At 42.8% G+C, this 27378-nt stretch overlaps 2 protein-coding genes across 3 annotated transcripts in view; one reads left to right on the top strand and one right to left on the bottom strand.

Moving 5' to 3' along the window:
- GLS (glutaminase) overlaps positions 1–21311 on the top strand; it is a 33187-nt gene extending 11876 nt beyond the window's left edge. The window contains exons 5-17 of one of the 2 annotated variants that reach the window (XM_075895066.1): positions 2449–2528; positions 3124–3287; positions 3899–3969; positions 5184–5216; positions 5302–5360; positions 6224–6341; positions 6711–6887; positions 10633–10764; positions 12227–12381; positions 13824–13964; positions 15949–16159; positions 17559–17627; positions 20997–21311. In XM_075895066.1, coding sequence (XP_075751181.1) covers positions 2449–2528; positions 3124–3287; positions 3899–3969; positions 5184–5216; positions 5302–5360; positions 6224–6341; positions 6711–6887; positions 10633–10764; positions 12227–12381; positions 13824–13964; positions 15949–16159; positions 17559–17588 — 1371 coding nt within the window. In that variant the 3' untranslated portion in view covers positions 17589–17627; positions 20997–21311. Of the gene's footprint in view, positions 1–2448; positions 2529–3123; positions 3288–3898; positions 3970–5183; positions 5217–5301; positions 5361–6223; positions 6342–6710; positions 6888–10632; positions 10765–12226; positions 12382–13823; positions 13965–15948; positions 16160–17558; positions 17686–20996 lie in introns of those variants that run through there. The other variant, XM_075895065.1, reaches the window with a different exon arrangement.
- Positions 21312–24728: 3417 nt separating this feature from the next.
- Positions 24729–26609, bottom strand: Got2 (glutamate oxaloacetate transaminase 2). The gene has a single exon (XM_037425930.2). It carries the CDS (start codon positions 26488–26490, stop codon positions 25210–25212), a length of 1281 nt encoding a protein of 426 aa, XP_037281827.2. The 5' UTR covers positions 26491–26609; the 3' UTR covers positions 24729–25209.
- Positions 26610–27378: the final 769 nt, after the last annotated feature.

A 27378-nucleotide genomic window follows, 5' to 3' on the forward strand; every position in this document is an offset into this window, starting at 1 on the left:
GGAGTGAATGGACAGAGCAGACGCGGTCGGTACCAACCAAACAACATACATACATTTATTTAACTAATTTAGACGACGATATCGTCCGCCGAATGATACATCAATCATGATCAACCCACTAAGACATCCTTACACACAATTCCCATACACTCCAAAACATGACAAACACAATAACACATCCAAGGCGGCGTCGCCAACCCTTGACCTACCACGTGGCCCCCCCGGCGCCCAGGCCCGCGGTGCCACGCGCCGAGGACCCACGCAAGAGACAACCGTTCGCGGCAACCGCCACTCGCAGAAAAGGCTCGCTCAACTCTTGCCTGCCACTGAGGCTTGCCTTCCGCCAGGGGTCACTACCGACGCTACCACTGTCACAACCATGATGATGATGATCACAGTAGTAATCAACGCCACTTACCACCCGGTAGTTGTAACCCGAAATGCGGCTTTTGGGCGAGACACGTGTGCCACACGGCGCAAACAACAATACAGGAGGTGTCAGCACCCCCATATTCCCCCAACCTTAAATCAAACCATATCCCGAAAACAAAGAGATCAGCTGCAAGAGGTTTAACAAAAAAAATGACATCACATATCCATAATGTCCTTGCACCACGCCGCCGCCGCCGGTGCACACTGCTGCACTGTCCGGCTCGACTTCACCTCAGTACCGGTCCCGCAAAAACAGCATTGCCGTCGGCACAATGATCCGTCACTCGTGCTGCCAACACGTCTTCCCGTTGCGACCAGCACTCACGAGGGCACCGGACTGCAGGCAGTTGCGCAGGTCCCAGGCACCTCCATCGCCCGACCTCACGACCGCATTCCTGGCCAGCGACACTGACGATGTGCAGAAGACATGGTCGTGGATGACATCCCTCCAGCTGAATACATAAAAAACAAAACTCAAAAGAAACAATGGAGCAGGGCCTAGGGAAGGGAGCTTCGGGCTTTTCGGCCACGTGGTACGATGGTCAGTACTGCTAGCTAATACATCGGCAGCGGCTGAGCCGCCCATCAAAATAAAACAAAAATCACTTTTCCTAACTCCTGCATCGCAAGATAAAAAAAAGTGAGTGAAGCAAAGTGCAACTTCTCAACGCCATGATCCACCTATTTGTGCCACGTGCGACAGGCGGCTGCGCAGAGCCTTAGGCCTAATGAGTCGCTCGACAACAACCGGCATCCACCCAGCACCCAGCCTAGGCGCAGAAAAGGCAGCCGCGAGAAGACATCCACTCTGTGAGGTGGCGCTATCGCTCGCCGCACACAGCAGCTTACCGAGCGATCGGCATCCACCGCCTCGGGCGGTATCACGACACCCAGGCGTCGAGCCGCTATACAAGTCAGTAACGACGCCCGGCTCCCTGAGCCCAAAGAGATAGAAGAAGCTATTAACAGAAAATCGGACCACCCACGAGGCTTCCATACTCATTTGCTTCGGGCCTGGCCTACAAACCACGTGCTCTAGGCCTTGCTCATTCCAGGATGCAGACCGCATGGCTCTCATCCCAATGCAACAATGGTTTTGAAAACTAACACCAACAAAAAAGAACAACACTTGCCAGCAAAAAAAATAAAAACTCAACCTGCCAACAAATTCAAACACGTCACAAATACCAATCTCCTCGCTCTCAACAAAGTACACCACCGACGCTAGCAAAGAAGTCCCCCTAGGCCTACTCTACCCTGGCTCTAACAAAAGCTTCTACCGAACCGCAAAAACTGTCGTCCGATACTCCATGAGCTCCACGTTGGGCATCCAGGGTGGGGCCTCCAAATGGCGAGCGACACGCCACGCTCTTGGAGTGAACGGACACAGCAGACGCGGCCGGTAACAACCAAACAACATACATACATTTATTTAACTAATTTAGACGATGATATCGTCCGCCGAATGATACATCAATCGTGACGAACCCACTAAGACATCCTTACACACAATTTCCATACACTCCAAAACATGACAAATACAATAACACACCCAAGGCGGCGGCGCCACCGTTTGACCTACCACGTGGGCCCCCCGGCGCGCAGGCCCGCGGTGCCACACACCGAAAACCCATGCTAGAGACAACGGTTCGCGGCAACCGCCATGCGCAGAAAAGGCTCGCTCAACTCTCGCCCGCCACCAAGGCTTGCCCTCCGCCAGGGGTCACTACCAGCGCTACCACTGTCATAACTATGATGATGATCACAGTGGTAATCAACGCCACCTACCACCCGGTAGTTGTAACCCGAAATGCGGCTTTTGGGCGAGACACGTGCACCACACAGGGCAAACAACATTACAGGGGGTGTCAGCACCTCCACAAACACTATTGGTAATACTAATTAAGTGCTCATTTTATGCTTGGTTTCTTTCATCCCACATCTGTAGAATTCCTATTTTACAAAAAGCTTTTGCATCTGTGCATGAGAATACATTATCACCTACCTTGCTGACAGGTGGCTTCTTACATTCCCCAACTGGCCAAGTACAATCCAGACTATTGGGGAGTGAGCATCTGTACCGTGGATGGCCAGAGGTAAAAAATTTCATTCACCATTTGTGCATTCATTTTTGTTGGCATACTAGCATTCTATTCATGTGCATAGAGTTTAGTTTGCAATGAAAGGACACATAGGCTTGTCGCTTCTGCATATTGTACATGTATTGTAACATCACTTGCTTTCAGTGTGAACTAGTACTTACATTCAGTAAAAGAATACACAAGCTTTCGTGCATGAGCTGGATTTTAATGCTTGCAGCTTATTCAGAAAGTGAGTTTATGTCTAAGCCTTCCCCTCACCTGCGATACTCAATAGTACTATCACAAAATTTCACTTCAACAGTGGACAGTGTATAGAAGTGCATGTTGTGCAATGCTGCGCTAAACATCAGTTAAAATAAGCCAGGAAGTCTCGGCAAGGATTGAATTTCAGCTGATTAGTGTAGCATATTTTTTAGTGTCTTCAGTAGAGAAATTTTTTACAGTCACATCCCATGTCTGTTAAAAAATTCTGTGCTGAAGACTCTACCTCACACAATGCTACGCTATTTATCTGTTAGCCTCATTCTATTTGTTACCATGGAACATTTATGTATCCGTCTCTCATTCTCTCACGAATTGGAATTTTCAGGTTCTCAATTGGAGACACAGAGATTCCATTCACGATCCAGTCATCTGGCAAACCCATCAACTATGCCATTGCACTAACCGAACTCGGCTCGGACGCTGTTCATCAATATGTGGGCCAGGAACCGAGCGGCAGAATGTTCAATGAACTTGTCCTCGATTACAACAGTACGAGTCCTTGCCTCCAATTTATTGTTTTTGAAAATTATAATTGACCTTTTAGTACCCTGCAAGCTCTTTTCTCTATAGCATGTAGTTATTAGAGAAAATGCAGCTTCATTTTAAGGTGGACTCTAAAAAAAGTCCACACCTTTGATTTAATTAGGCTTTGCAGTGAAACTTACTTAGTGCCTTGCACATGCCATAGCTGGATCGGGTGCATGCAGCCCATCATTAACCCTTTTTCATGTGCCATTTTAACACATATAGGTTTGCCTTTCTTGGTAATATGGTTCGATGTGATAGACGAGCTCATATTTAGCATCACACTGTCTGATAACCTGGCCAAGCCGGTCAATTTAACGTACATGTGTGTGGATAAAAACACCTCTGGGTGATAGCTTTGCCTTAGCCTGTTAATGTTGGTGTAATGTATATGTGCTTGTTCCTTATTTTTTCTCTCTCATTTTTTTCCCCCTGGATTGATGATTGTGTTGTGATAAATAGGAAAGATAGGGTGACCACTTGGTTGAAAAAAAGCTTTGTCATGCACTGTACATGTCGGGGAAACAAAGAAAAAGGTGTGATGGCAGTGGCTGGCTCATTTTTGCGTATTTCAGAAAAGCCTCACAATCCCATGGTGAATGCTGGCGCCATTGTCGTCGCTTCGCTGCTCCTCTATCTGATAGAGGTGAGGCTGGCCTTTCATATTGTAGCACAAGCGAGGCCTAGTTTGTCCTGTAAACTTTGGGCATTATGACTCAAGGGAAGCTCCAAATAATGTCTTTTATTAGACTACACAACTGTCAGTATTAAGCACTCTCTGTGAACGTGTATGGCACAATGTGCTGTGAGTAGGGGTGGGCGAATATTCAAAATTTCCAATATTTTTCTAATAGTGTTTGCTATTTGATTCGATTTGCACCGGAACTTTACTATTTGAGCTATTCGAACTTTCCGAAGACAAATACAGTCGCAGTGGCCCCTTCAGATTTTTAATATGCTCTTTCCTATCACATTATTGTATTGCAGCCAAGCTGCCTTTCAGGCTCCGCTACAGTCGCAAATGTATGTGCTCAAAAAAGTGCTGGCTCCAACATAGAGATGATAGTTGTGGAAGAGATTGGGGCTCAATCAGTGCTGTTCAAATCTGGGCATGATTCAGATTTGGACAGTAGATTCGGACACTGAAAATTTTTAGCATCTAAAATTTCACATGTTCTTATATACCCTTATGTTGCAAATTGTGATGCAGTCTAAGAAGGTCAAATTCACATAGCATAATTCCTAGGTACTCATTTTCAAGAAAAAAAAAAGAAGTAATGAGTAATTTTATGCAAGCTTCACTATTAATTGTAATTAGTATGTAATTTAATATTTAATTATTATTCAGTTAGTCACTTTTCTATACTGATGTAAAAATAATAAAATCATAGGCTCCAGGTAGTGTGTACAGTGAGTGTTATGCATTTTAATTTGGTTAAAGCACAGAGCATCGTTATTGAGAATTGTTAACATTTCTGCCAGTTCATTGCCTCTGAAGTATACAGTAGACTTTTAGTAAAGGTAAATATGTTAAACGGAACTTCTGCTTAAACGAAAAGGGCACGTCTGGCAAGATTGGTTTCATTCTTCTATCCTGCACCCCTGGTCGCCTCTCGGTAAATAAAACTCCTGTTAAACGGGACATATCTCCCTGGTCCCTTCAGGCTCCGTTTAATGAGAGTCTACTGTATATATTCCTTTGTGGCATTTGTGACTGCAGTGAATACGTACGCTAAGTAGTTTATTAGCATTTTTCACTTAAGTTTGGCCTGTATTGGTAGAGTTTGATGGTCACTTTAAAAGAAGTAAATTTTATACATTCTGCAAGGATTGATAGTTTTGTTTTGATTCCATTTGCAGCCTGAGATGAGGACATCTGAAAAATTTGACTGGGTAAGTATTAGCACGAGTCAGTTTAGTATTAGTATTAGATTTTGTTGTTTGTCCCCCACTGACACTTGGCATGTGTCTTTTTCAGATGCTTCAGTACTATAAAGCTATATCTGGAGGCGAGTATCTTGGCTTCAACAATGCAATGTAAGTGAGAGTAGTTTTATGATTTGTAAAAGTTTTGTTCAAGTAATTTACAGCACCAGCTGCAGTAGGGGGTAAAGCAAGTTGTACAAGTTTTTAGGCAGTGAAAAAAAAAGTGGGAGAAGTATAGGGGCAGCGGCACTATTTTTTAAAACAGTGTCGCTAAATAAAAAAAAAATTAAACTGTCCTTGAGGTAGAATTGATCCACACAGGAACTTGACCAGTTGTTAAGAGAAGCTGTAATTAGTATGAAGGCCTCGCCGCCTGGCATCACTGCTGGCGCTACCGCGCTAACCATAAGGATGATGGTGGTGATAAACGCTTGCAAGTACAACGCCACTTACCACTTGATGGTTGGGACAGCCTATGCGCAAAACTCGTGTGTGCCACAAGGCGCAAACAACTTTACAGGGGTTGTTAGCTTCCCCACAATTGCATTGGTGGTGGTACTTGCAGCTGGAATGACCTTGTCCTTGTTATCTTTTTGATTATAATTAGAAAATATTATTGCCGTAGAGTTTGAACTTAATACCACTTCTTATTACATTGCCGTCTATAGCAACAGTGCATAAAGGAGTTCAAATCAGCTCTAAGATCACAGCATGAAAGCTGCTGGTAAACTGTATTACAGGTTAAAGCTGAAGTCATCTGGCTAAACCAGATAGAAAGCTTGCTGTCTGAAAGCAGACTGCTTATTAATCATTTGTCGTAAAGGTTGAGTTACCTGTTTTTCGGGTATTTCTTTCTATATTTCTAGCACCTGAAAAAGTTCCAATCATTATTTGAAGTTCTGACTGTGGTTTAATAACCACATGTGGTGCTTGCAGTGGCTTTAAAAACAGGGTATGTTCCTTCTCATTTTAAGATTCCTTTCGGAGAGAGAAGCAGCCGACAGAAACTATGCCATAGGATTCTACATGAAGGAAAACAAGTGCTTTCCGGAGAGGGTCAATCTCAAGGAAACCATGGACTTCTACTTTCAGGTAAAAAAAAAGTGTAGTGCTGGAGGTACCGTTTTTTTTTTTTAAACACTGAAAAGCGTGAAACGATGTTGTTACACAAACAAAACTTGTTTCGGTGTTGGTTTCAGTCGCCCTGCGTCAACCAATGCACTTAACAGATATCGCTTGCTGTTGACCTTAAGAAACCCTTTTTCGTATACCTAAAGGTTACATGGTCTGATGTATGCATGTGTCAAACATATGGTAACATAGACAAAAGAGAGTAATGTTTGTGCATGGCTTTTGTGTGCTCAGACTTTCAAGTCGTGGTGTTGGTTACGCTCGTGAAACATGTTAGATGCTCCTTACTTCGTCAATTGATACGCGTTATGTATTCGCGCTTCTTTGCAGCTGTGCTCTCTCGAAGTCAATTGCCAGTCAGTGAGTGTTATGGCGTCAACGTTAGCAAATGGTGGCATCTGCCCCGTCACGGGCCACCAGATTATGAACGGGGTGTCCTGCCGGGATGTCCTGTCGCTGATGCATTCATGCGGAATGTACGATTATTCTGGCCAGTATGCCTTCAAGGTAGGTTGTCTTCGACGGATGCAAACTCTGGTTTATTCTTTCAACACACGCAAAATGCTGAAATTCTTTCATAGCCAGTAAAAAAAGAATCAATGAAAATTTCCACATATAAAAGAAAATATGAATTCAAATTTCATTTCATTTCATTTATTTTACCCTCAATCGCACATAGCTTTACAGAGGGGAGTGGGGTACAGAAAAAAAAAAACTATAACCAAGAGCAAACATAGTAACATCAAAATAATAAAAATTACAAAACATGAAAATTCGATGTTAGGCAGTACAACGAATGTACGTGTAAGTATCATCAGAATGGGGCAAACAGAGTACAAAAATATATATGTACAATATACACTTCACGTGTCATCACGTAAGTAATTCTGTACTGTAGATGAGAACAAGTCGTGACTTGAAATGGAAACCATGTCTGAGGGAAGGTGGTTCCAGTCGTTGGATGTGCGTGGAACGAAGGAATGATGAAAAGTGTTAGTGCGGCAGCTAATGACGTGTACCTTATGTTGATGATCTAAACGAGCTGAGCAATAGGCAGGAGTGGTAATGAACTGAGCTTTCAAAAGTGGATGATTGATTATCTTGTGAAAAAGTATGAGACGAGATGCTTTGCGACGTGATTCAAGTGACTGTAGTGAAAGGCTCTGTTTCATTGACGTAATACTGCTAGTGCGATGGTAGTTAGATAGAATGAAGCGTGCTGCGTTATTCTGTACCATTTCAAGCGAGTCAGTCAAGTTTAGTTGAAAAGGATCCCAAATGGAGCATGCATATTCAAGTTTTGGACGAACTAGTGTTTTATACATGGTTAGTTTCACGGCTTGAGGGGCACGGCTAAAGTTGCGTCGTAGGTACCCTAGCATACGGTTGCTATTGTTAATAACATAGGTAATATGATGTTTCCAGTTCAAGTCAGATGTTATATGAATCCCCAAGTATTTATACGAAGTTACAGACTCTAGATCAACGTCATTTAAGATGTAGTTAACAGGGGGTCCGGTAGTTCGTGAGATACGTAAAACTTTACATTTGTTAGTGTTGAGGTCCATGTGCCAAGTTCTACACCAGCTGGCAATATTATTAATGTCACTTTGCAAAGAACTAGCGTCAGAGTTAGATGAGATTTCTCGGTAAACAACGCAGTCATCGGCGAAAAGGTGAATCGAAGAAGTTACAACATCGGGTAAATCGTTAATATAAATAAGGAATAGTAAAGGGCCCAACACAGAACCCTGGGGCACACCAGAAGTAACGGGAGAAGAGGGTGAGCTGTAGTTGTTAGCAACAACGAATTGTGAGCGATTAATTAAGAAAAACTCGATCCAAGCAAGAATGCCGCCATCAATATTAAGGGTCCTAAGCTTATATAGTAGTAGGTGATGATTAATCTTGTCAAAAGCCTTCGAAAAGTCTAAAAAGATGCAGTCGACCAGTGAACTCCGATCTAGAATAATATGTAACGAATGGGTAAAACAAAGCAACTGTGTTTCACATGAGAATGACTTCCTAAATCCATGCTGTGACGTGCTAAAGAACGATTTTGATTCTAGAAAGTTGACCAAGTAAGAGAAAATTATGTGCTCCAAAAGTTTGCATGGTATAGAAGTAAGTGAAATAGGTCGGTAATTAGTAACAGAATGCTTGTTTCCTGATTTGTGTAGCGGAACCACCTTTGCCTCTTTCCAAACGCGTGGCACCACACCTTCATTCAAAGACTGTTGGAATATTTTACACAGGAACATAGATGAGGCATGCTTAATTTCTTTAAGGATTCTTGCGTTTATGTTGTCAACACCACAAGCAGAGGATATTCTGAGCGATTCAATTAGTTTTACAATTCCATGGGCCTCAGTCACTATAACAGACGTTGATGGATAGTTGCGCGCTGGTAAAGAGACGGTAGCAGAAGTGGACGACCCTGAAAAGTTCCGGACAAAATTTTCGTTCAGGCATGCTGCACACATCTCGGAAGATACGGGAAGGCCGTCCGAGTCAACAAGTACGATTTCACTGTCGTTGGTATTTGTAATAGTTTTCCAAAACTTTCTAGGGTTGCTTACAAGCATTGATGGCAGAGTGTTAGATAGAAAGTTAGCCTTAGCATCCGAAACTGCTGACGAGTAAACTCGCGCAGCACTCTCGTAGGAGCGCCAGCGTTTCTCCGTACTCTGGAGTTTCGCAGCACGAAACAAGCGTTTCTTTTTGTTAGAAAGTCGCTTTAGGTATGTATTGTACCAGGGTGAGCAAGAGCTCACAGGTATAGACTTTAAGGGAACAAAGGTACGAGTAAGTTCGTAGATTTTGTTAACAAACAGATCCCAGTTTTCCTGCACGGTTCTATTATCAAAGTCATGTAAATAAGTGTCGTAAAATAGAGAGAGTTCGTTGTTGATTGCCTCAAAGTTTGCAGCATTGTAGTTATAGATAACCTTGCGTTTCTTAGTAGCAGTTGGCATGCTGTTGCGTATGTAAAAATGTTGCAGACAGTGATCGCTGAGACCAGGAAGTGAGTTTAGTGCATGAATGTTGTCGGGCATTGTTGTAAGAATCAAGTCAAGAATGTGCGATGAAGAATTGGTGACGCGAGTTGGGTTATTCACCATCTGCGTAAAATTAAACAGGTTGCAAGTATCGAGAAAACATTGGCCATTTGAAGAAAATGGTACGACTTCTGGTAACGATGACGCCCACATTATGGTAGGATAGTTGAAGTCACCGAGAATAGTTATCGAAGAAGATGGGTACCGCATTGTAATTTCATTAATGTTATCGTGAAACTCCTGAACAAAGCTGATGTCTGTATCTGGAGGGCGGTAACAGACGCCAAGAACAAGCGTTTTGTTATTCACAACCAACCCGCACCATATCACTTCCAATGTAGACGTCACGTTTATAAGAAAGGACTTGAAACGCTTCGAAATGGCAAGCAAAGTGCCACCACCTTGTCTTCCATCTCTGCAGGGAAATATGAATATGACGGCAAGAGAGTTTTAATTACACACTCATTTTGTGTAGAATTAAGTGCTCATATTGGCAATGAATTCAGAAAATGGGGGAGCACTGTATATAAGTCGGAAACTCTGTTACATAGAAAATGAACCTATCACTGCATATCAGCCCTTAAGTTTTACCGTGTTGTAGGGCGTGCAAATGACTACGAGTACAGGCAATTTTCAATATTAATGTGTTTTGAGGTAACATATGAAATTCTAAATACATGAAACATAGCATCGAAGTTTTCAAATCTTGCACTGTTAATATCTACTGCGTACACATTATAGTATGTCTACATTACACATGGATGACAGCCACTAGAAGCAGTACGAACAAAAATATGCTTCTGGTGTGGCGTCTTGCTTCGGCCTCACGGGATAATCTTGGTAACACTTAGCCGGTTTCAGTCGGGAGTTACCAGATCGAATGTTGGCTTCCATCGAAATAGTTTTTGAAAGCGAGTTGAATATGTAGCACATTGTTTAGATCTTGCACAGCTGCGTGAATTGCCCAAGCAGTGCCAACTCCCGACTGTGCCACCAAGTGCACTGATAACTCGAGTTTATGCATTGGTAGAGTTGCCGTTTCAGCAACTTCCCTTCTACCTTACCTACCCTAAAACAAGCAGGCATTCAATTGGTTTGACCGAAGTTGTGATGAGCCAGCGTGCAAGACTTGCTAATACGTCTTGACATGCAGCAGCCTGAACTGAGTGTTCCGTATTGCTAAAACGATGCAGGTCGGCCTGCCAGCCAAGTCTGGTGTCTCGGGCTGCACGATGGTGGTTGTGCCCAACGTGATGGGAATCTGCCTCTGGTCACCCCCGTTGGATGTTTACGGAAACTCTGTCCGAGGAGTGCAGTTCTGCGAGGTGAGCTTTTTCTGTGTCGGTGTTGTCTTCCAGAGAAGTGAATCTGAGGTTCCACTAACTGCACTTAGTATGGCACGTTCTTAATTAGCTAAAAGTTTTAAAGGTCTGTCTATGAAGAATGCACCTACAGGCTATAGTTCATAGGGGAACAAGGAAATATTTTGGTTGCAAATATGAAGCAGGGAAATGTGGCTCCTTGCTTGCAAACAAGCCCTTGCCTTCATGATCTCACTCATTCTTTTTTCTGCTCAACTATTGCATATCTTCATAGAAAAAAAAGCAAGCCATCACATACCTCAAGCAGTGCAATTGCTAACTACTTCAGTAAGAGCTAGAACTGCATGCTTCAACTTTCCTCTTAGTCTATATTTATGCAGCGTATGTTACACATATTTCACTTGAAATCATGGGCTGTATTCCCACTTGAGAATGTGTAGTCCTTTCTGTAACCTTATTGAAAACCAGCAGGTAATGAAGCCAAGAAAGATATAAGAAGCATTAATTGTGCTGTTTAAGGGGTAGTATAGTAATTGTGATGTAGATTAATGTAAGCTGAGAAGAATGTAAAGTGAATCAAAAAAAAATTGTCATCAGCACAGAGCGAACATGCAATCTGTGGATTATGTGCCTGATGCTCTTGCTGATCAAGCTACAGCAGCTGTTTTCTCCATGTCCTCTTTATTAGGTACTTATGTGCATGCAAACTTGGGAGTGTCGGTCAGCGCTGCTTGTAGCCATGACAGCAAGTGTGGATCACTCTTTCTTTTGCCAGCTGGTTTGAGGTAGCACTTCGAACATTTAACAAGCGGACAGCAGACTAATAAGCTCTCCCATACTAATACCCGAAGGCAACAAGTCTGTCCGAACTAAACCTTTGCAATGAATGAATGAAAGAAGATAATTTTTAGAGCTTTGTTGATACAACCATAATGAAAGGGTCTTGATCCAAAGACTTAGTGCCTTCAAGTATCATGTGAGGGCTCATCGGTCAGCTGTCTGCTTGTTAAAAGATTATGTGCTACGTGATGTCCGCTGCTGAAAGAGTGTTCCCACTCGTCGTCATGGCTACAAGAAGCACTGGCTAACACTCTTATGTTTACATGTATATAACCACCTGATAAAGTGGATGCGGGGACAACAACCACCATAGCTCAATCGGTTAGAGCATCAGGCACATAATGCAAAGATTGCACGTTTGTTCCTTGCTGACGTCAAGTTGTCTTTTTTTTTGTCCATTTTAAACTTTACATTTGTATCGCAATTACTACAAATTACACTTAAAACAGTACAGTTAACGTCTCCTATACCTTCATTGGCTTCATTATCTATTGGTTTTCATTAAGGTTGTATCAATGAAATAATACCTCATAATTATCTTCTTTCACTTTTTCCTGTAGTGTTGTGCTTCTTAGAGCAAGCTGTAAATCTATAAGTTGTTCTGAACTGACTGGTCTTACGGCAGGAACTGACCCGGGTCTTCAGCTTTCATCACTATGACAACCTGCGTCACATGACGCAGAAGAAAGACCCACGGCGGCAGAAGTATGAGACCAAAGGCCTGAAGGTGGTCAATCTGCTTTTCAGTGCTGCCAGTGGAGACGTCACAGCCATGCGTCGGCAAGTTCTCTTAAGATCACTTTCTCCGTTATGTGTTCACCTCAAAGGTTGAAAGTGTAGTTGATTCTGCGTTGCTTGTTGTGGGCCAATGGGTATGCTTGCTGTGAGTTTCTTGGCAAGTCATTTTAACCGTCAGAAAGTTTAGTTTTAATAGATATGTAAAACCTTATCAGTTAGTGTAAAAATAGCAACTAGATAAAAAACTTTTTTTTCCCATCAACTTGTTTGTAAGAGCAAGGTATTTGCTTGTTTCACGATAAGATAGCGTTGCATAGCGAAGCAAATTTCTCTGTTCAACAAATTATGATTTGCTTGGTTTTTCTTTTGTCATTCGTATACATAGAATCTAGGCCAGGCTTTTTCTGTAAGCCCTGAGCAGGCAAGCCAGTTTTTTGGCATGCTGAGAACTTCTAACTGTTTTAATGTAACATTTTATTCATGCAGTGGTTGCTTGTTGTAACCTTCATTCTTGCTTTTCTTCACATATGCAATAGGACATCTAGCACATGTAAATATGGTGTTACTTTTACTTGTACTTTTCAAGATATCCCCTTTGGGGTTAGAGTTGTTGGCGTCATATATAACAGCCAATTAATTTTTCTGTGGTAGTACTGCTCCTTTTTTCAGGAATGTTCTTCTGTGAGCCCATAGATTAAGAGATGGAGCCAACATCAGTTGCAAAGCTTTGTCTGCATCACCGTTATACCATAAAATTCTGAACAAGTGTCCGATATTCAATATTCAGGTTTGGCGATACTATGTGGATTTGGGGAGGGAGACCTATGCTTAGTTGTGGACCGAAATTCAAGTAGCAGTGGAAGAGCTTCCAAGAAAAATGCACATCTGTGCTTTTAATGACATGCTTTATTGAATATGCTTGAATTTACTGTTTTCACCGAACCGAAGGGAAACCACGTGTAAAATTTCATGTGTTATGCAAGGGCGGAACCACATCCTTCAAATGTTCCGACAACTTGTGACAACTTGGAATGCAACCCCGAGGCACGACATTGATGAAATTGCGCACGTATCTTACGACTCTCAGAACTTAAGTTTCTGGGAACCGCTTCTGCAGAATGCTGTGACAAAGAATAGGTTGAAAAAAAAAAAAAAAATGATGGGAGAGGAGGGAGGGCTTGCTTGGTCATTAGCGCTTATTCGAAACCTCTTTAAGCTGGGAAGGGGGTGCTTTCTCAAGTAGGGATTTTACGGTAAATATCTTACAAATGGTAATCACAAAAATGGCGTTGGTGAAGTATGCAGTGTAGCTCACTGAATGTAGAGTGTGTAGGAAAGGATGCGAGGCCACGAGACCCGACTGCTGGCCATGTGCCTTGGGGTGCTTCCCTTCGTCCCAGTTTACAAAAAAAAAAAAAGTGGGGCAAGAGTGGCGATAAAGTCATGCTTTGTGTTGCCTGAAGCATGCTTTGTTGTCTGTGCAGCCATTACCTGTCAGGCATGGATATGGGGCTAAGCGACTACGATGGTCGCACAGCCCTCCACCTGGCTGCTGCGGAAGGCCACCTGGAGTGCGTCGAGTTTTTACTCAAAATTTGCGGTGTGGACGCCAATATCAGGGACAGGTACGACTGCAGTGAGACATTGCCTGTGCAGAAACCGTACTGTACAGCATTTTCATACTCCACTTTTCAAGTAATGTGGCAACCTCTGAGCGAGGCCGCCCCGCCGCGGTGGTCTAGTGGCTAAGGTACTCGGCTGCTGACCTGCAGGTCGCGGGTTCGAATCCCGGCTGCGGCGGCTGCATTTCCGATGGAGGCGGAAATGTTGTAGGCCCGTGTGCTCAGATTTGGGTGCACGTTAAAGAACCCCAGGTGGTTGAAATTTCCGGAGCCCTCCACTACGGCGTCTCTCATAATCATATGGTGGTTTTGGGACGTTAAACCCCACATATCAATCATCTGAGCGAGGCCAAAGTGTTTCGTTATTCCTTAATGCGGTAGCTAGCGATCAGAAAAAGTTGCTGTGCATTTACAACATGCTTGTTTAAGCAAACTAATTCTGCCGGATGCTGCTTATTTGGTATTCATGCGAACGAAATGGATAAATTGCAACACACAAATGTATTCCTAGTTCAGACAGCAGGCATTCCTTTCTTGTTGTGGGCATCAAAACGACTGATTTATGGCATTGTAACGTAATTCGGTCCTTGTTTCGCTGTCACATTTGTGCACCTGACTCTGACCAGTACACTGCTCACATTAGCTGCACTTGTTTCTTCCTTCTCAAAAGGCTCTGTATTCACTGAACAAATTTGCAAGATTAATTTTTGTTTTCTCTTAATAGGCTGTTAGCACTGAAAAAGAAGGGTAGTTTGCTCCTGCAATGTGGATAGGCAGGTTTCAAGACTTATTTGTGTTTACTTAGCATTTCTAATTAAATGTATCTCCAGTAACGTGCCTCAGACGGAACTTGCATGTGTGGAAATAACAATAACAGTCAAGTTTTGTTGTCCTACCAATAGTACCAGCATGTTTTTTGTGCAGCTTATCTCATGACGAGACAGGTCAAAATACATCGTAACAATGCACTTGGTAGACAATGCCAAAGTAGCGCTACAAGTGTAATGATATCAACAATGACATCAGGTGCTTTTTGTAGTTTTAATTTAATCTTTGAACTACTGCAACATTATGTTCATTGTTCAAAACAGCATTATGAATACAGCACAATATTTATTGCGAGTTTGCTGGGGTTGGCCCCTGTACATTTAAGCTGCGTAAGAAAACCAACTTTACATGTCATGCCATGTACTTTTGTAGGCTTTCTGTATATTCACTTAAGCACAATGGTGCGAGGTGCAGCCTTCTTTCAGATAACATCACGCATGGGAAAGACAGCTTAGAACCATTCACCTGTTATTCAAAAAAAAAAATGCTATCTCTGTAAGTCCTTGCTTATTTTCTGCATAACACAGCTCACTCAAATTAGCGCAGACCTGCAGGAGGTGCAAGATCATGTTTCGATCTTCAGGTCAATCAATAATCATAAGTTATTATTATCTTTTTTAATCATATTAAGGGTAATCACAGGAAGGCTTGAGGTTGATGATGATGATGATATGTGAGGTTTAACGTCCCAAAACCATCATATAATTACGAGACGCTGTAGTGGAAGGCTCCGAAAATTTAGACCACCTGGGGTTCTCAACGTGCACCCAAATATGAGCACACAGGCCTACAGCGTTTCCGCCTCTATCGAAAATGCAGCCGCTGCAGCCAGGATGGGTCAGCAGCCGAACACCTTAGCCACTAGACCACCGCGGCGGGGCAAAGGCTTGGGATTGAAAGTTGATACACACAGAAACGACACCTATACACGCAATGGGAGGCACAACTGTCTAGCAAGGGCCGATTGGCCAGGCTGAACAGGCGGCTAAGGCCAGTGGGGCCCTTGACTAATGCCCCTCCCATTAGAATAACTTATTCTCAATTAAGTATTTTTGTGTTCTGTTCTGAAAACTATGAAATTTGTCTCCTCTTGCATGTGTGAGCATGTGTATGCATTTCCTGAATGCTTCCATCTCTCCCTGCACGGCTGCTCTAATAGGTGGGGCCACACCCCTCTGGACGATGCTCGGCAGTTTGGCCACGCGGCCGTGGCCGACTATCTTGCCAAGTGGGAGGCACCTTCCTTGTCGGCATCAGTGACATCCGTTCCCAACCATCAGTCACCGGTGCCATCGCCGCCGGATATTGACCGCAGTGACGTTCCGCCACCAGCCCCCAAGGTTGCCACAGCCGATGGCACCAGCCGTCCCGTAAATATTCCAATCCTGCGCAAATGAACCGCGAAAATCTTTTAGTCCACGTTATTTGGCAAAGATATATCGTTCTAATGTTTTAGGACTGCCTCCAATATCGTCTGCCCTGAAAGAGCTATTCTTTTTTCTCTCTCATTTTCGTCGCCGTGCAACATTTGTCTATTTGCGCACACGTGATTAGGCATTACTTTAGGCACAATCACCAATTCCTGTGATACAATGTAGAACTTATCGGAGATTGCACAATTTTGTACACGTCATTTGTTTACTGATGTGCGTGTCCTTAGAGCGTGCTTAATTGTGTCCATTTTGCTGTGGAATCCTTAGGTGTCTTTTATTTTAATTAATTGCATGATAATTTAGTGACCGAATTTGCAGTCAAGGGCTCAAGGCCCCTTTTATATATTTTGTACTTCTTGCACTGGTGAGCTTACTCTAGCACATGTTCATTTGCCAATTTATTTATTTCAGTTGACATTACATATTCTAAAGCGTGAGCCACGTTACAGTGCTTCTCATAACTGCAATCCCTCATCACTATGTGCAGTGAGTTGACTTGTGTGCACTTCATGTATACTGCTACAAGTATGCTTCTCCAAAGTCCCCTTGGCTTGCCTCATAGCTATAGTGTCAATTACCTCCAGTGCTGAGGGCGTTTTGTACTGTCAGGTTTCTTGAGGGTTGTTCGTATTTACGGGATTATTCAGGGTTGTGGCATCGTTGAATGAGAGTTTGTGGTTACCAAGCGACGAAAGAAACAGTCCGTTCAGGCTGGGCATTTTGAGAATGCTCAGAACCGGCAGGGCTTGCAAACAATCACGTACGTGATATTCCACAAGCCAACAATAGAACTTTGTTTGTTTAATTATTTTTCTAGCTCATTGCCACAACATTATTGTACACTATCACCGCACGCTTCTGACTAATGGCTAGAGCTTTTTATTTTGACATGACCTCCACACTTTCATTAGCCAATGAACAAATTTTATGTGACCCTCGACTGGCTAAGAGCCAGTTTATTTGGTGCTATCTAATTTACCAGCTTCTGCTGCTAAAGATGGCTATGCTGTGTAGTTATGATAGCTTACCGAAGCTTTTATCTCACTTTATATATTATACAAACATATTTTTCTTACTTTGTTTAGATGTATGTATGCAAAAATATTTTTAGAGTTGCTATTCTCAACCAAAACCCAATTCACTTCTTGCGAGAGACTTTTGAAATGCATTCTCATTTAAGGCACTGAAATTTTTCTGCATCCATACGTGCATCCAGAGAAATAGAAACAAAGATGGTTCAAGTAGAATGAAATGTTTTGCAAACGTCTCTCTCTAACACTCTAGTCACGCAGTCACTAAAAGTGAGTTGGTTTCTTCCTTTGTTTCCCATCACTAGGACATTGCTGCTTTTAAGGGCAAAAGGTGAATGGCACATCCAGACCGCATCGGCAGGGATCTTAATGTTGTAAGTTTTGAGGCTGTGCATCCTTTCTCAGAAATTACCTCCTACTAACTTCATAGGATGCCTGCCCGGTCACTTCTGTAACTTTTCTCACTGGGAAGACCAGTGCGAACATTGCCTTTCTCGGCAACTTTCCCGCTCCGCTATTCTGCTTGCGATGCCTGCAATGACTGGTCCCAGTCAAAATGGTCGCATGTGCCTACCAGCAGAAATGGTGAAAATGGTGGAGCCAATTAACACGCTTAACTTTTGACGCAACTGTCAAGTGTTAACTGTAGCACCAATAATGCACTTATGGCAGACGCACTTCTTCAAGCTGGCGCTAATAACGATATATTCATGTGAAATTGATATTGCTTCATTATTGTCAGGCTCCAATCTTGAAACCTAGGCATGTGCTCAAAAGCAATAGATTACAAAGGAAGTCCGTGAGATTTTTCCTATGCTTTAATGCAGCTCTGCGATTTGTCTTGTGAGTAGTGTCTCTATTCAAGTAAGTCAGCTCATGCAGCAGAATTGCAGTATTTACCAGAGGTGATATTTGATAGATCTGTCTTAATTGGTTTAGCCAGTACAGAGCTTGCAGGCTGCCCATAACATCACCATGCTAGTTGGAAGTACCGCCTTTGCAAAAGCTTGCACTCTTGTTAGAGATACGGAACAAGAAGCATTCTGCAGACAACTGCTACACCTAGTAAGCATCAATCTGAAAATTAGTTGGTTGCCTCTTTCAAACTGAAAATAAACAGTTTCAGAGCATTTTTTTATAACTTTGGTCTCTAGAGCAACTGCAATTGCAGATGTGCAATCTGCATCTACAATAGTGGCATGTTGCTTGGCATTGGATGCCATGGCGCACTGGATGTACGTGTGTTTTTACTCTGTAGTGAAGGGCGTGAAAATGTGAGAAACTAGAGAAACCTAATGCTTTCTTTGCTGCAGTTAACTATCAGCCTCTTGCGTAATGGCTTTACCATAACCTGTTTTCGATATTTTCGCCAGTCGTGCACTACTCAAAAACGGCCTTTGCAGGAATCGAAATCAGAATAGCGGAGCTCGTGACAAAAGCCATGACACGCTTTTGCCCTTCCTAACCTCAGCCTGAAGCTATGCGATGGTGCAGTTGCAAAACACACATAGAGGGTGTGTATTGTGTGCTTTCTTAATTCACACTACTATCCTTCTGCCGGTTTCATTGCATGAGCTATCTGGTGTTGTTTATGTAGTGATTGAGAGCTTATGTACGTGTGAAATTCAGCAATGAAAATGCCCCATGACGTCTTGTTTTATGTTTTGTGCGGCATAAGTGCCATTGAAGTGTCTAGTTACCGTAAAACAAATGAATATCTCAGGTCCAATATATAGTTGTGCGATCTTATGCATATTGTTAGTGTGGAGAACAGCTTAGCGAACCTTGTGTGCATTGTTAACGCAAAGTGCTTTGTTTATGAACATTGCTATCATAGTACCTCTGTGCTTCCTGATTTTCTAAACTTAGGCAAGAATTTAAAAAATTCTTTGACACTCTAATTTTGAGCACCAATGACAGAATTATGAGGAAATTGAACTGAGAGCTCTTTACTGGATATCTCAATAATGATGAATATGAGCCACTGTATGAGCTATGGATTCCATACTATTGTGTGCTGTGTTTAGCAGGCATCGATCTTGTCACAATCTGCATTTAATAAGCTAAGGGAAGAGTGTATAAGGGCATTACAGCAGTATACTGACATACGCTGCGGAATACCAAATGCGGAATATAAACAAACTGAAGATCGTGCCAGAATTAGAAGTATAAACTTGCAAGATACTAGGCATGGCTTTAGGCTTTGCTTGACAGTTGCAAGGCAATTTATGGTGGCATTTCAGTGAGACCAGTTAATTACTTCTAACATATGAAAAATTAAATGAAATTTGAAGATAGGTACTAAATTAACCTGGAATTTTTTACATGCTTTTTTGTGCATTCACTGCAACAAAAAATAAATTATATGAAATGGATAACATTGGGAAATAACATCGTTGGTGCTATTGTGCGAGTATTCAGTGTAACCTCCGAATTACAAAAGGGCCACTTATCATTTTCGCAATACTGAGCTACGTTATCACCGATTTCTTCAGTTGCAACATTACTTGTCTCTCTTAGTTCATACACCCGTGGAACGTAGGTACTACATCTTAGTAAGTGAATTTCGGTACACGAGTGTAATGACAAGTTGTTGATCAAGGTACGCTACTGGAACCAACGTTTCAACCAAACGTTGTCTTTGCCAGGCAAGTTTACAAAGGCAACAGAAGCTTGGCTCTAGCCACACCTCTTTCTAACAACTTCTCACTTCAAGCATTTATCTCGTATTTGCTCAAACTTCCGTCTTGCTCGGCAGAGGTAGTTTTCTCGTTCAAGGGCAGAATCGTTTACTATAAGGTTTATACTCGTGTCCCACGGGCACTTGTGATCGTGGTAAGGGCCAATCCAAATATGATTTCTTGATCGAATTAACAATGCTTGCTGCTACTTGGTCCCAACTAACCTAGATTTAGCTTGGCGCACATGTCAGCCGAATTGACTGTGTAGCAGCAATTCGCTTGGTTTAAGCCTAATCTGAACTGGTGCCAACTGCAATCACAAACGCCCATGTATCGGTGGTATTACACACATAAGTGGCACTCACAATGCATTTAGATTTATTTCAGTGCAGTGATTTACCTGTGCCATTCTAAGTAAGTCGCAGATGCATGAAACCAGAAAAGGAAAAAAAAAGCTAATTTTACACTGAAAAACTAAAAATGGTGCCATCGCCACAATGAGTGAGGTATTTATTCTTTGGAAGCCGACAGTGTTGCTTTCCGTTCAACGATGAATTCTGTGTTACATTTTCAATGAAGGCAGAAATGCTAAAGGCCATTGTACGCAGGTTTAGGTGCACGCTAAAAAAAATCCCAGGTGGTTCAAATTTCCGCAGCCCTCCACTGCAGCATCCATCATAATCGTATTGTGGTCTTGAGACGTTAGACCCCGAAAATTATTGTTCATTAGTGAATTCAGTGTTATGACATCAGGATTTGAGGAAGATATGTAGTAGCAGTACTTATTTTCTGGAAGCACTGCATCTACTGTGATTTAAACGAGAGGCACCAGGGAGTGGGCACTCTGACTGAAAATTATCGAAGCCATGTTCTGTACAAAAAAAAATATTTACGGAAGAACTTCTGTTCATTTAACGCAGTGAGCGAAAGAGTGCTACCGATTGGCTTTGCAGCGTGGCTGCCACACTGTTACTTCTGCTGAAAAAAGCTAAGAGGTGTCTTTACTCGTGCAAGGTGGAATTAAGTTCAGTCTTTAAATTTTGTCCCGTTTCACTACAACAGATAACCACCTACTGCTTGGTCCAAGGGCCAAAGTGCTCTGAAGCCTGCTAAATTCACGATGTGCTTGCTGCACAAAAGACACCACTCTGGAATCGGCTCTCAAAACCAAATTCAGAAGCATTACCAGATAGTCTGTAATCCAATGTGGTGTTTCCCTTTGTTATTCCTTTTGTTATTATAATACAAGTTAGCTACCCACAGTATTCTGGAATGCAATTAATTCTCAGGTTTATGTAGACGTACTCATGCTTACAGCATTGTGTTGACTTGAAGAGAAAAAAAATAATGCATGCTCTATTGCACTGTGTTATTGCGCCATTTCTTCGCACTTATGTTTTTATTTGCAATGCCTTTTTATTGTAGGCGACGTTAACCTGATATTTTTATTCTTCTCTATTATCTACTAGTCCCATGCCAATGCCCTTTTGGCATTATATATTTTAATATGTTAGCATTACATTAATTTTATGTACATAATTTTTCCCTGTTGCCAATTGTCTCTAGGTTGTGTTTATCAAACAGTTATGTGAACTTCGTACCTGTAAACATTGCCCTTACAGACGGAGAGTGACGTTTTTATGCAATTGAATTGCAGCATTTTGTATTAAGAGTTCCCAAAAAAGATTAGGTAGTAGAGGCAACTCTTGCAGTGTGGAAGTCAGTGTGAAAAGGATGGGTTTCGTGTGGGCTTGTTTGAAACTTCGTCTATCTAGATTAAAACAGCCTTTTGTATTTGTACCTCGATTAAAAAAGTATTGTCACGAAATGTTACATTTCACACCAATCATATGTATGTGTGCTGAGGGTAATAATCCTGCTGTGTTTATAACACTAGAATTGCTTAAAAATTGAGTAATGTACAATGTAATAAATGATTTCAAGGACATCCAAGGTCGCAAGCATGGGCATCAAGCATATGAATCTGTTGACTATCACTCCCATGATTGCTAAATAACTATAGCACCAGTCCCTCTCTCATAAACTTTGTTGGAAACTCTGCGCTTGAAGAGATCCTGTACTTATGCTAGAATTTCACGGTCACTCTGTTTCCCTGTTGTTCAAAGCTTGATCTGATATTTACATTTACTTGACTGAATAATTGAACTTACTGATTCATAAACAGTAAGTGCAACAGTTGAGACCATAGATATTATGTACACACATTGTCATATTCTTCTATCAGCAGTTTGAGCAAAGTGGGAAGCATTGCACTTAGTTTGTCTATCTCATTCTGATAGTGTGCACTTAACGTTTCTTTGACTGACTGCTGGTGAAAGCGTGCTTTTTGACCAGTGTTTTGACAGTGAAGAAAAGTGTTGTGAATGGTGTTTTAATTGTATAGTGCTTTGTCTAAATGTGCAGCTTGATGAACCATGTGCTGGGCTTCTTTGTCGTACAGTATTGTAACATGCTCAAATCTAGGTAGACTCCTTTTTCTTTTTCCACAGAAATTTCTGAATTAGAAGTTTTTAATGGCAGTTATTGCTTATAAAGGAGTAATAGATCAGGCATTGCTATAAGTGCCTCCCTAAACAGGGAGGAAACATGTTTTTTTGAAGAGTTTCTGATAAATTATGTCCATTCAGTGATATGCCACTCTGGAGAGTCATGCTTTTGAACTAGAGATGTTGTGTGACACCTTTATTTTTGATGTTTAAAGTAGACTCAGATTGGGGTCCAAGTTTGGGCTCCTTAAATGGTGTTTTGTTTCTCCTTAAATGGTGTTTTGTTTCAAGCTATCGTATGGATCTGAGGTGGGGAAGCCGTTTACAGTTCATAGCACCTCTTCGACGGCTAAATTAGCAGCGATGCCTCCGGCTTCATTAAATAAGAAGTGACAAGTAATACGATAAGGCAAGTCATATATCGTGTGATAGTGCCTTTGTATGTTATTTCACTTCTTTGTGGTTCGGTACACCAGGAATCTGTCCTTATTTGCCCAATCTGTATCTGACACCATGTTGGAAAGAATGCTGTTTGTGAGTTGCAATAATGTGGGGCCATATTTGGAGCGATTGCTTTTGGGGACAATTTCACTTTTACCCACACGATTTACATAGCGGCCATGGTGGTGAGCACAAGCCCGAGATCGTGATTCCACTGACGCATCATAGTGGAGGCACAATGCCTACATACTTGAATTTACACCCATTTTATACTTAAAGTTAACCATGGTGTTTCTTGTTTAAAGCCTAGGCATTGCATTGAGAAGTTGTACGGAACGACTATGCCAGCACAAAAATTTCAATTTCCATGTCATTCTGTATGCCCCCTTTAAAAACATGCTTTGTGTGGTATTAATATATATGTAACAATCTCTCCGTTTCTTGCATTGAAGGGACTGACAACCAATTCTTATACTGCCTATTTTTTTAGCACATTAGAAAGCTTACTAGTAAGTGAGTCTAATTACGAATTGGTACAGTGGAAAATGCCACGAAACATTTAGAATCAGAATTTTTTTATCTGCAGCGAATATGAAGTCGTATAAACACATGCTGAAAACAGTGAGCATGAAAACGGTTACTGTTCGAGCACTTTGGTTTGCTGCAAATGTGTGAACTTCGCGCGCATGCGTCGCAGCTCGACTTGGCAACGATGGTAGCACCGCTTTTCACCGCGTCACTCCTTTTGCATCGTAAGCAGCACAGAATTGAGCAGAAATAGGTAATCATACACATGTTCTAATTTTGAGGACTGGTGCACATGAACGCGCGAGGCTACGCGACTACTTACAGCAAAGTGATATACTATATTCCATAATCCAGCTTCAAGGTTCTTCTGCTAGGTGGCACCACAGAAGTTTATTTTTAAACACAATTTTAAAATCTAAATCCTAGTCACAATGCGAAAAAAAATGCTGGATTCTGCCACTATGTTTTATGGTCTTTTCATTTCTACTAGGATCTAATCACACATTCTGGCCAATAGTCGGTCCTTTTACACCTGTGATTGGTCACAAGTGGTGTCCCCATAAGTTTTATGTCCAATATATAGCCCCATTATCTATTGCATGAGCATGATTATGATCATGGTATGTAGCGATATAGTGTGACAAGTCTTTCAGAGTGATGGAACACTGGTGCCTACTGTTTTGTGCTTGAACATTCTAAGGATATTTTCATCAGCTGTGTAGATGTTGCATTACTATAAATGTGATGTGTATAGGATGTACTGTGAAGGAAGAAAAATGCAGCTTTTTCATTACGCTATTGTTGCACTTGCCTACAGCCGATTTCGATCTAGCATCGCAAAGCATTTGATAATGAAACACCTGACGCCAGTCTTTGAAGCCGACCCTCTGCCTGTTATTAAAATGAGTATGGCCAGAACAAACATTCTATTGTGTTCTTTGGAAAGACATTTTTGATTAGGATTGTCACTGGTACTTACAACTCTGCTTTAGTTCTATCAAGCGCTGCTAGACTAAGGTTTTCACTAGCTTTACATGATTTGCCAACGAAAATCTAAAGGCGTGGTCAGCAACACTTGCTTATCTTGGAACCTTGCTGAGAGCAGCTAGTGATAGAAGATAAGCTGATGTTTTCCCCATTCAAAGAGTTGGAGCCAGAAGGGACACTTTGTGCAGATAAGACTTGTTTGACTGTCGCCCTAGTCCGATAATAGGCTGCTACACACGGAACTGCGCAGTATAGTGTTGTCAAACATTCAGGATTCATCTTTTCCACAACCATGTGTGCACAGAAAACATGCAAAGTAACAATTTCCAAGTCGCTTGAAGCTGAATTTATTTCACACAAACTATTTACCGAGGCAAATGAACACTTCTGAGTAGCTACAGCAACAATATTAATTATGACCAAAGAAATGACGGCAAAAGAAAAATGCTCTAGAGGAAACACTTTATCGTTTCAACACGTAATAGGAAGCAAAAAGGTACTGAGCCTTCTTATTAAAATGTGGCACTTTCATCAATACTGTCACTGGTTGCAGTGGAATAACGGATTACAGCAGAAACCTAAAGCAACGACAAATGACTAAATGTTCACGCCATGTAAGGCATGTTTGAAACAAGTCCCAGCTGTCACTGATGACTTACTCAAAAATAGGAGTGAGGCCGTAGTAAACCCGAGCACGGCAGTGTGCGATATCGATGCAATCCACCTAAGTTTTTAAACACGAATGTAAACGTGATCCAACCTACGAGGGCACCACTCAAAGGCGCGTCTTGGACGGAGGTGAAGATATGTCTTCACTTGGTGACTTGGTGCATCGCGTGTGCCAAGTAGTCTACGTTGTTGGAGGAAATGCCTGCCACTGAGATTCGGCCGTCTTTCGTGAGGTAGACGCTGAACTCCTTGATGAGCCGGGCTACCTGCTCTTGCGTCATGCCCGTGAAACAGAACATGCCGATCTGATCGGTGATGTGTTGCCAGTTCTTGGTGGATCCTTCACGCTTCAGACCGTCTCGCAGGCGCGTCCTCATGCCGATGATACGATCCGCCATGCCCTTGACGTCCTTGAGCCACTGCTGCCTCAGTTCGGGGTCGGTCAAAATGAGGTGAGCGATTCGGGCGCCGTGGATGGGCGGGTTGGAGTAGGTGGGTCGAACGATGATCTTGATCTGGGACATCACTCGGTCCGCTTCCTCCTTGGAGCCGCACACCATCGTGAATGCGCCCACGCGCTCGCCGTAGAGACCCATGTTTTTGGCGAAGGACTGGGAGACGGCAAAGCCGTGACCGTCTTCGGCGAACAGCCGCACGGCCGCCGCGTCGCGGTCGATGTCTCCGGTGGCGAATCCCTGGTACGCCATGTCCAGGAACGGAAACAGGCGGCGGCTCTTGATCACCTTCGATATCTCCTTCCACTGCTCCAGTTTCGGATCCACGCCGGTTGGGTTGTGCGCGCACGCGTGCAGCAAGATGACCGATTCCTCGGGTATCTTGGCGATGTCTTGTAGCGCGCCGCTGAAATCGAAACCGCACGTCTTGGGGTCGTAGTAGCGGTACTGCTTAACCGCGAGCCCGGCGCGCTTGAAGAGCGGTATGTGATTTCCCCACGTCGGCGTGGGCATGTAAATCTCGCGGTTGCCCTTGAAGAACTGGCCCAAAAAGAAGGCTCCGATCGTGAGCGAGCCCGTCCCGGATATGCCCTGAACCGTCGTGTTTCGCTTGCTCTTCACGACTTCGCTGTCCTCGCCGAAGGCCAGCTGCGCCGATGCGTTGCAGAATTCCGACATACCTCCGATGGGCAGGTACTCCTTGTCCAGCTTCTTGGACATGATTATCTCCTCGGCTTTGCGCACGCTGGGCAGGACGTACGGCTTTCCGGCGTCGTCGCGGTACGCACCGACACCCAGGTTCATCTTTTTCGGGTTCGTGTCCTTCTTGAAGGCTTCCGTGACGCCCAGGATCGGGTCGGGAGGACCCATTTCGACGTGCGACCACCACGAGCAAGCGCGCGCGCATGTTACTCCGTAAGCGCTCTTAGGCAGCGAAACGAATAGCGTGTTCTTCAGAGCGTTGGCCATCTCAGCGCGCGCTCCGGTGCCGGTTAACTGTCAAATACGAGAGAGGTCAAAAGGACGGATTTCCACGAGCTCTGCGCGCAGGCCGGGGAGCAGAAATAACGCGCTAAAGAAGTTGCCAGCAGAAAGAGTCGTCCAAGCGCTCTGTCGTTTTCGTTCGCTAGAGGGCGACACTAATTAACAGGTTACCTTTGGTACAGTGCCTAGAAGAATAGTATTACCATGGGTCATTTATCTCAACTGCCTTAACCATACAATTATTTTAGCCTATTTCACAAACATTTTTTTTTTCGAAGCCTAGGAGGCAACCTAATCAGCCACGAAATCACCAAAACTGCTTGCGGGACGGTGTTTGGTAACATATGTTTTGTCCCGCCTTTTGGTGAAAGCCTGCTCGTACACGCAGTCAGTGTTCTCCGAGTCAGCTAGCCCGAAAGAATTTTATTCTTTCTATATATATATATATATATATATATATATATATATATATATATATATATATATATATATATATATATATATATTGTCACCAATCTTGTCTCACTCAAGGAAACCTTCCGCAGAACTGCTCGTCAAGCTAGGACAAAAAGAAAAAAACTGCTCCAACCCAACCTCTTCGTCCTCTTCCACACGAAAACCACGCGAATTCATGCGGCATTAAAAAGCGGCTCAATCCCAACCTCTTCGTCCTCTTCCACACGAAAACCACGCGAATTCATGCGGCATTAGTCCCCCCTTTTAAAAAGCATCGACTCGATGCTTCTAAATAAAAAGAAGAAGAAAAAAAAACCCATAATTAGAACACGCGTTGACGCAGAGAATGACAAAGTGAGTGCCAGGGAAAACAAAGAGGGCGCACAAGCACTTGGACCATGCGCGAACACAACAGCA

Source organism: Rhipicephalus microplus, chromosome 5 (genome assembly GCF_043290135.1).
Source record: "Rhipicephalus microplus isolate Deutch F79 chromosome 5, USDA_Rmic, whole genome shotgun sequence".
Classification (NCBI taxonomy): Eukaryota; Metazoa; Arthropoda; class Arachnida; order Ixodida; family Ixodidae; genus Rhipicephalus; species Rhipicephalus microplus.

Coding starts and splice junctions, on each gene's coding strand:
- Got2 (XM_037425930.2), bottom strand. CDS start 26,490: ATGGCCAACGCTCTGAAGAACACGCTATTCGTTTCGCTGCCTAAGAGC.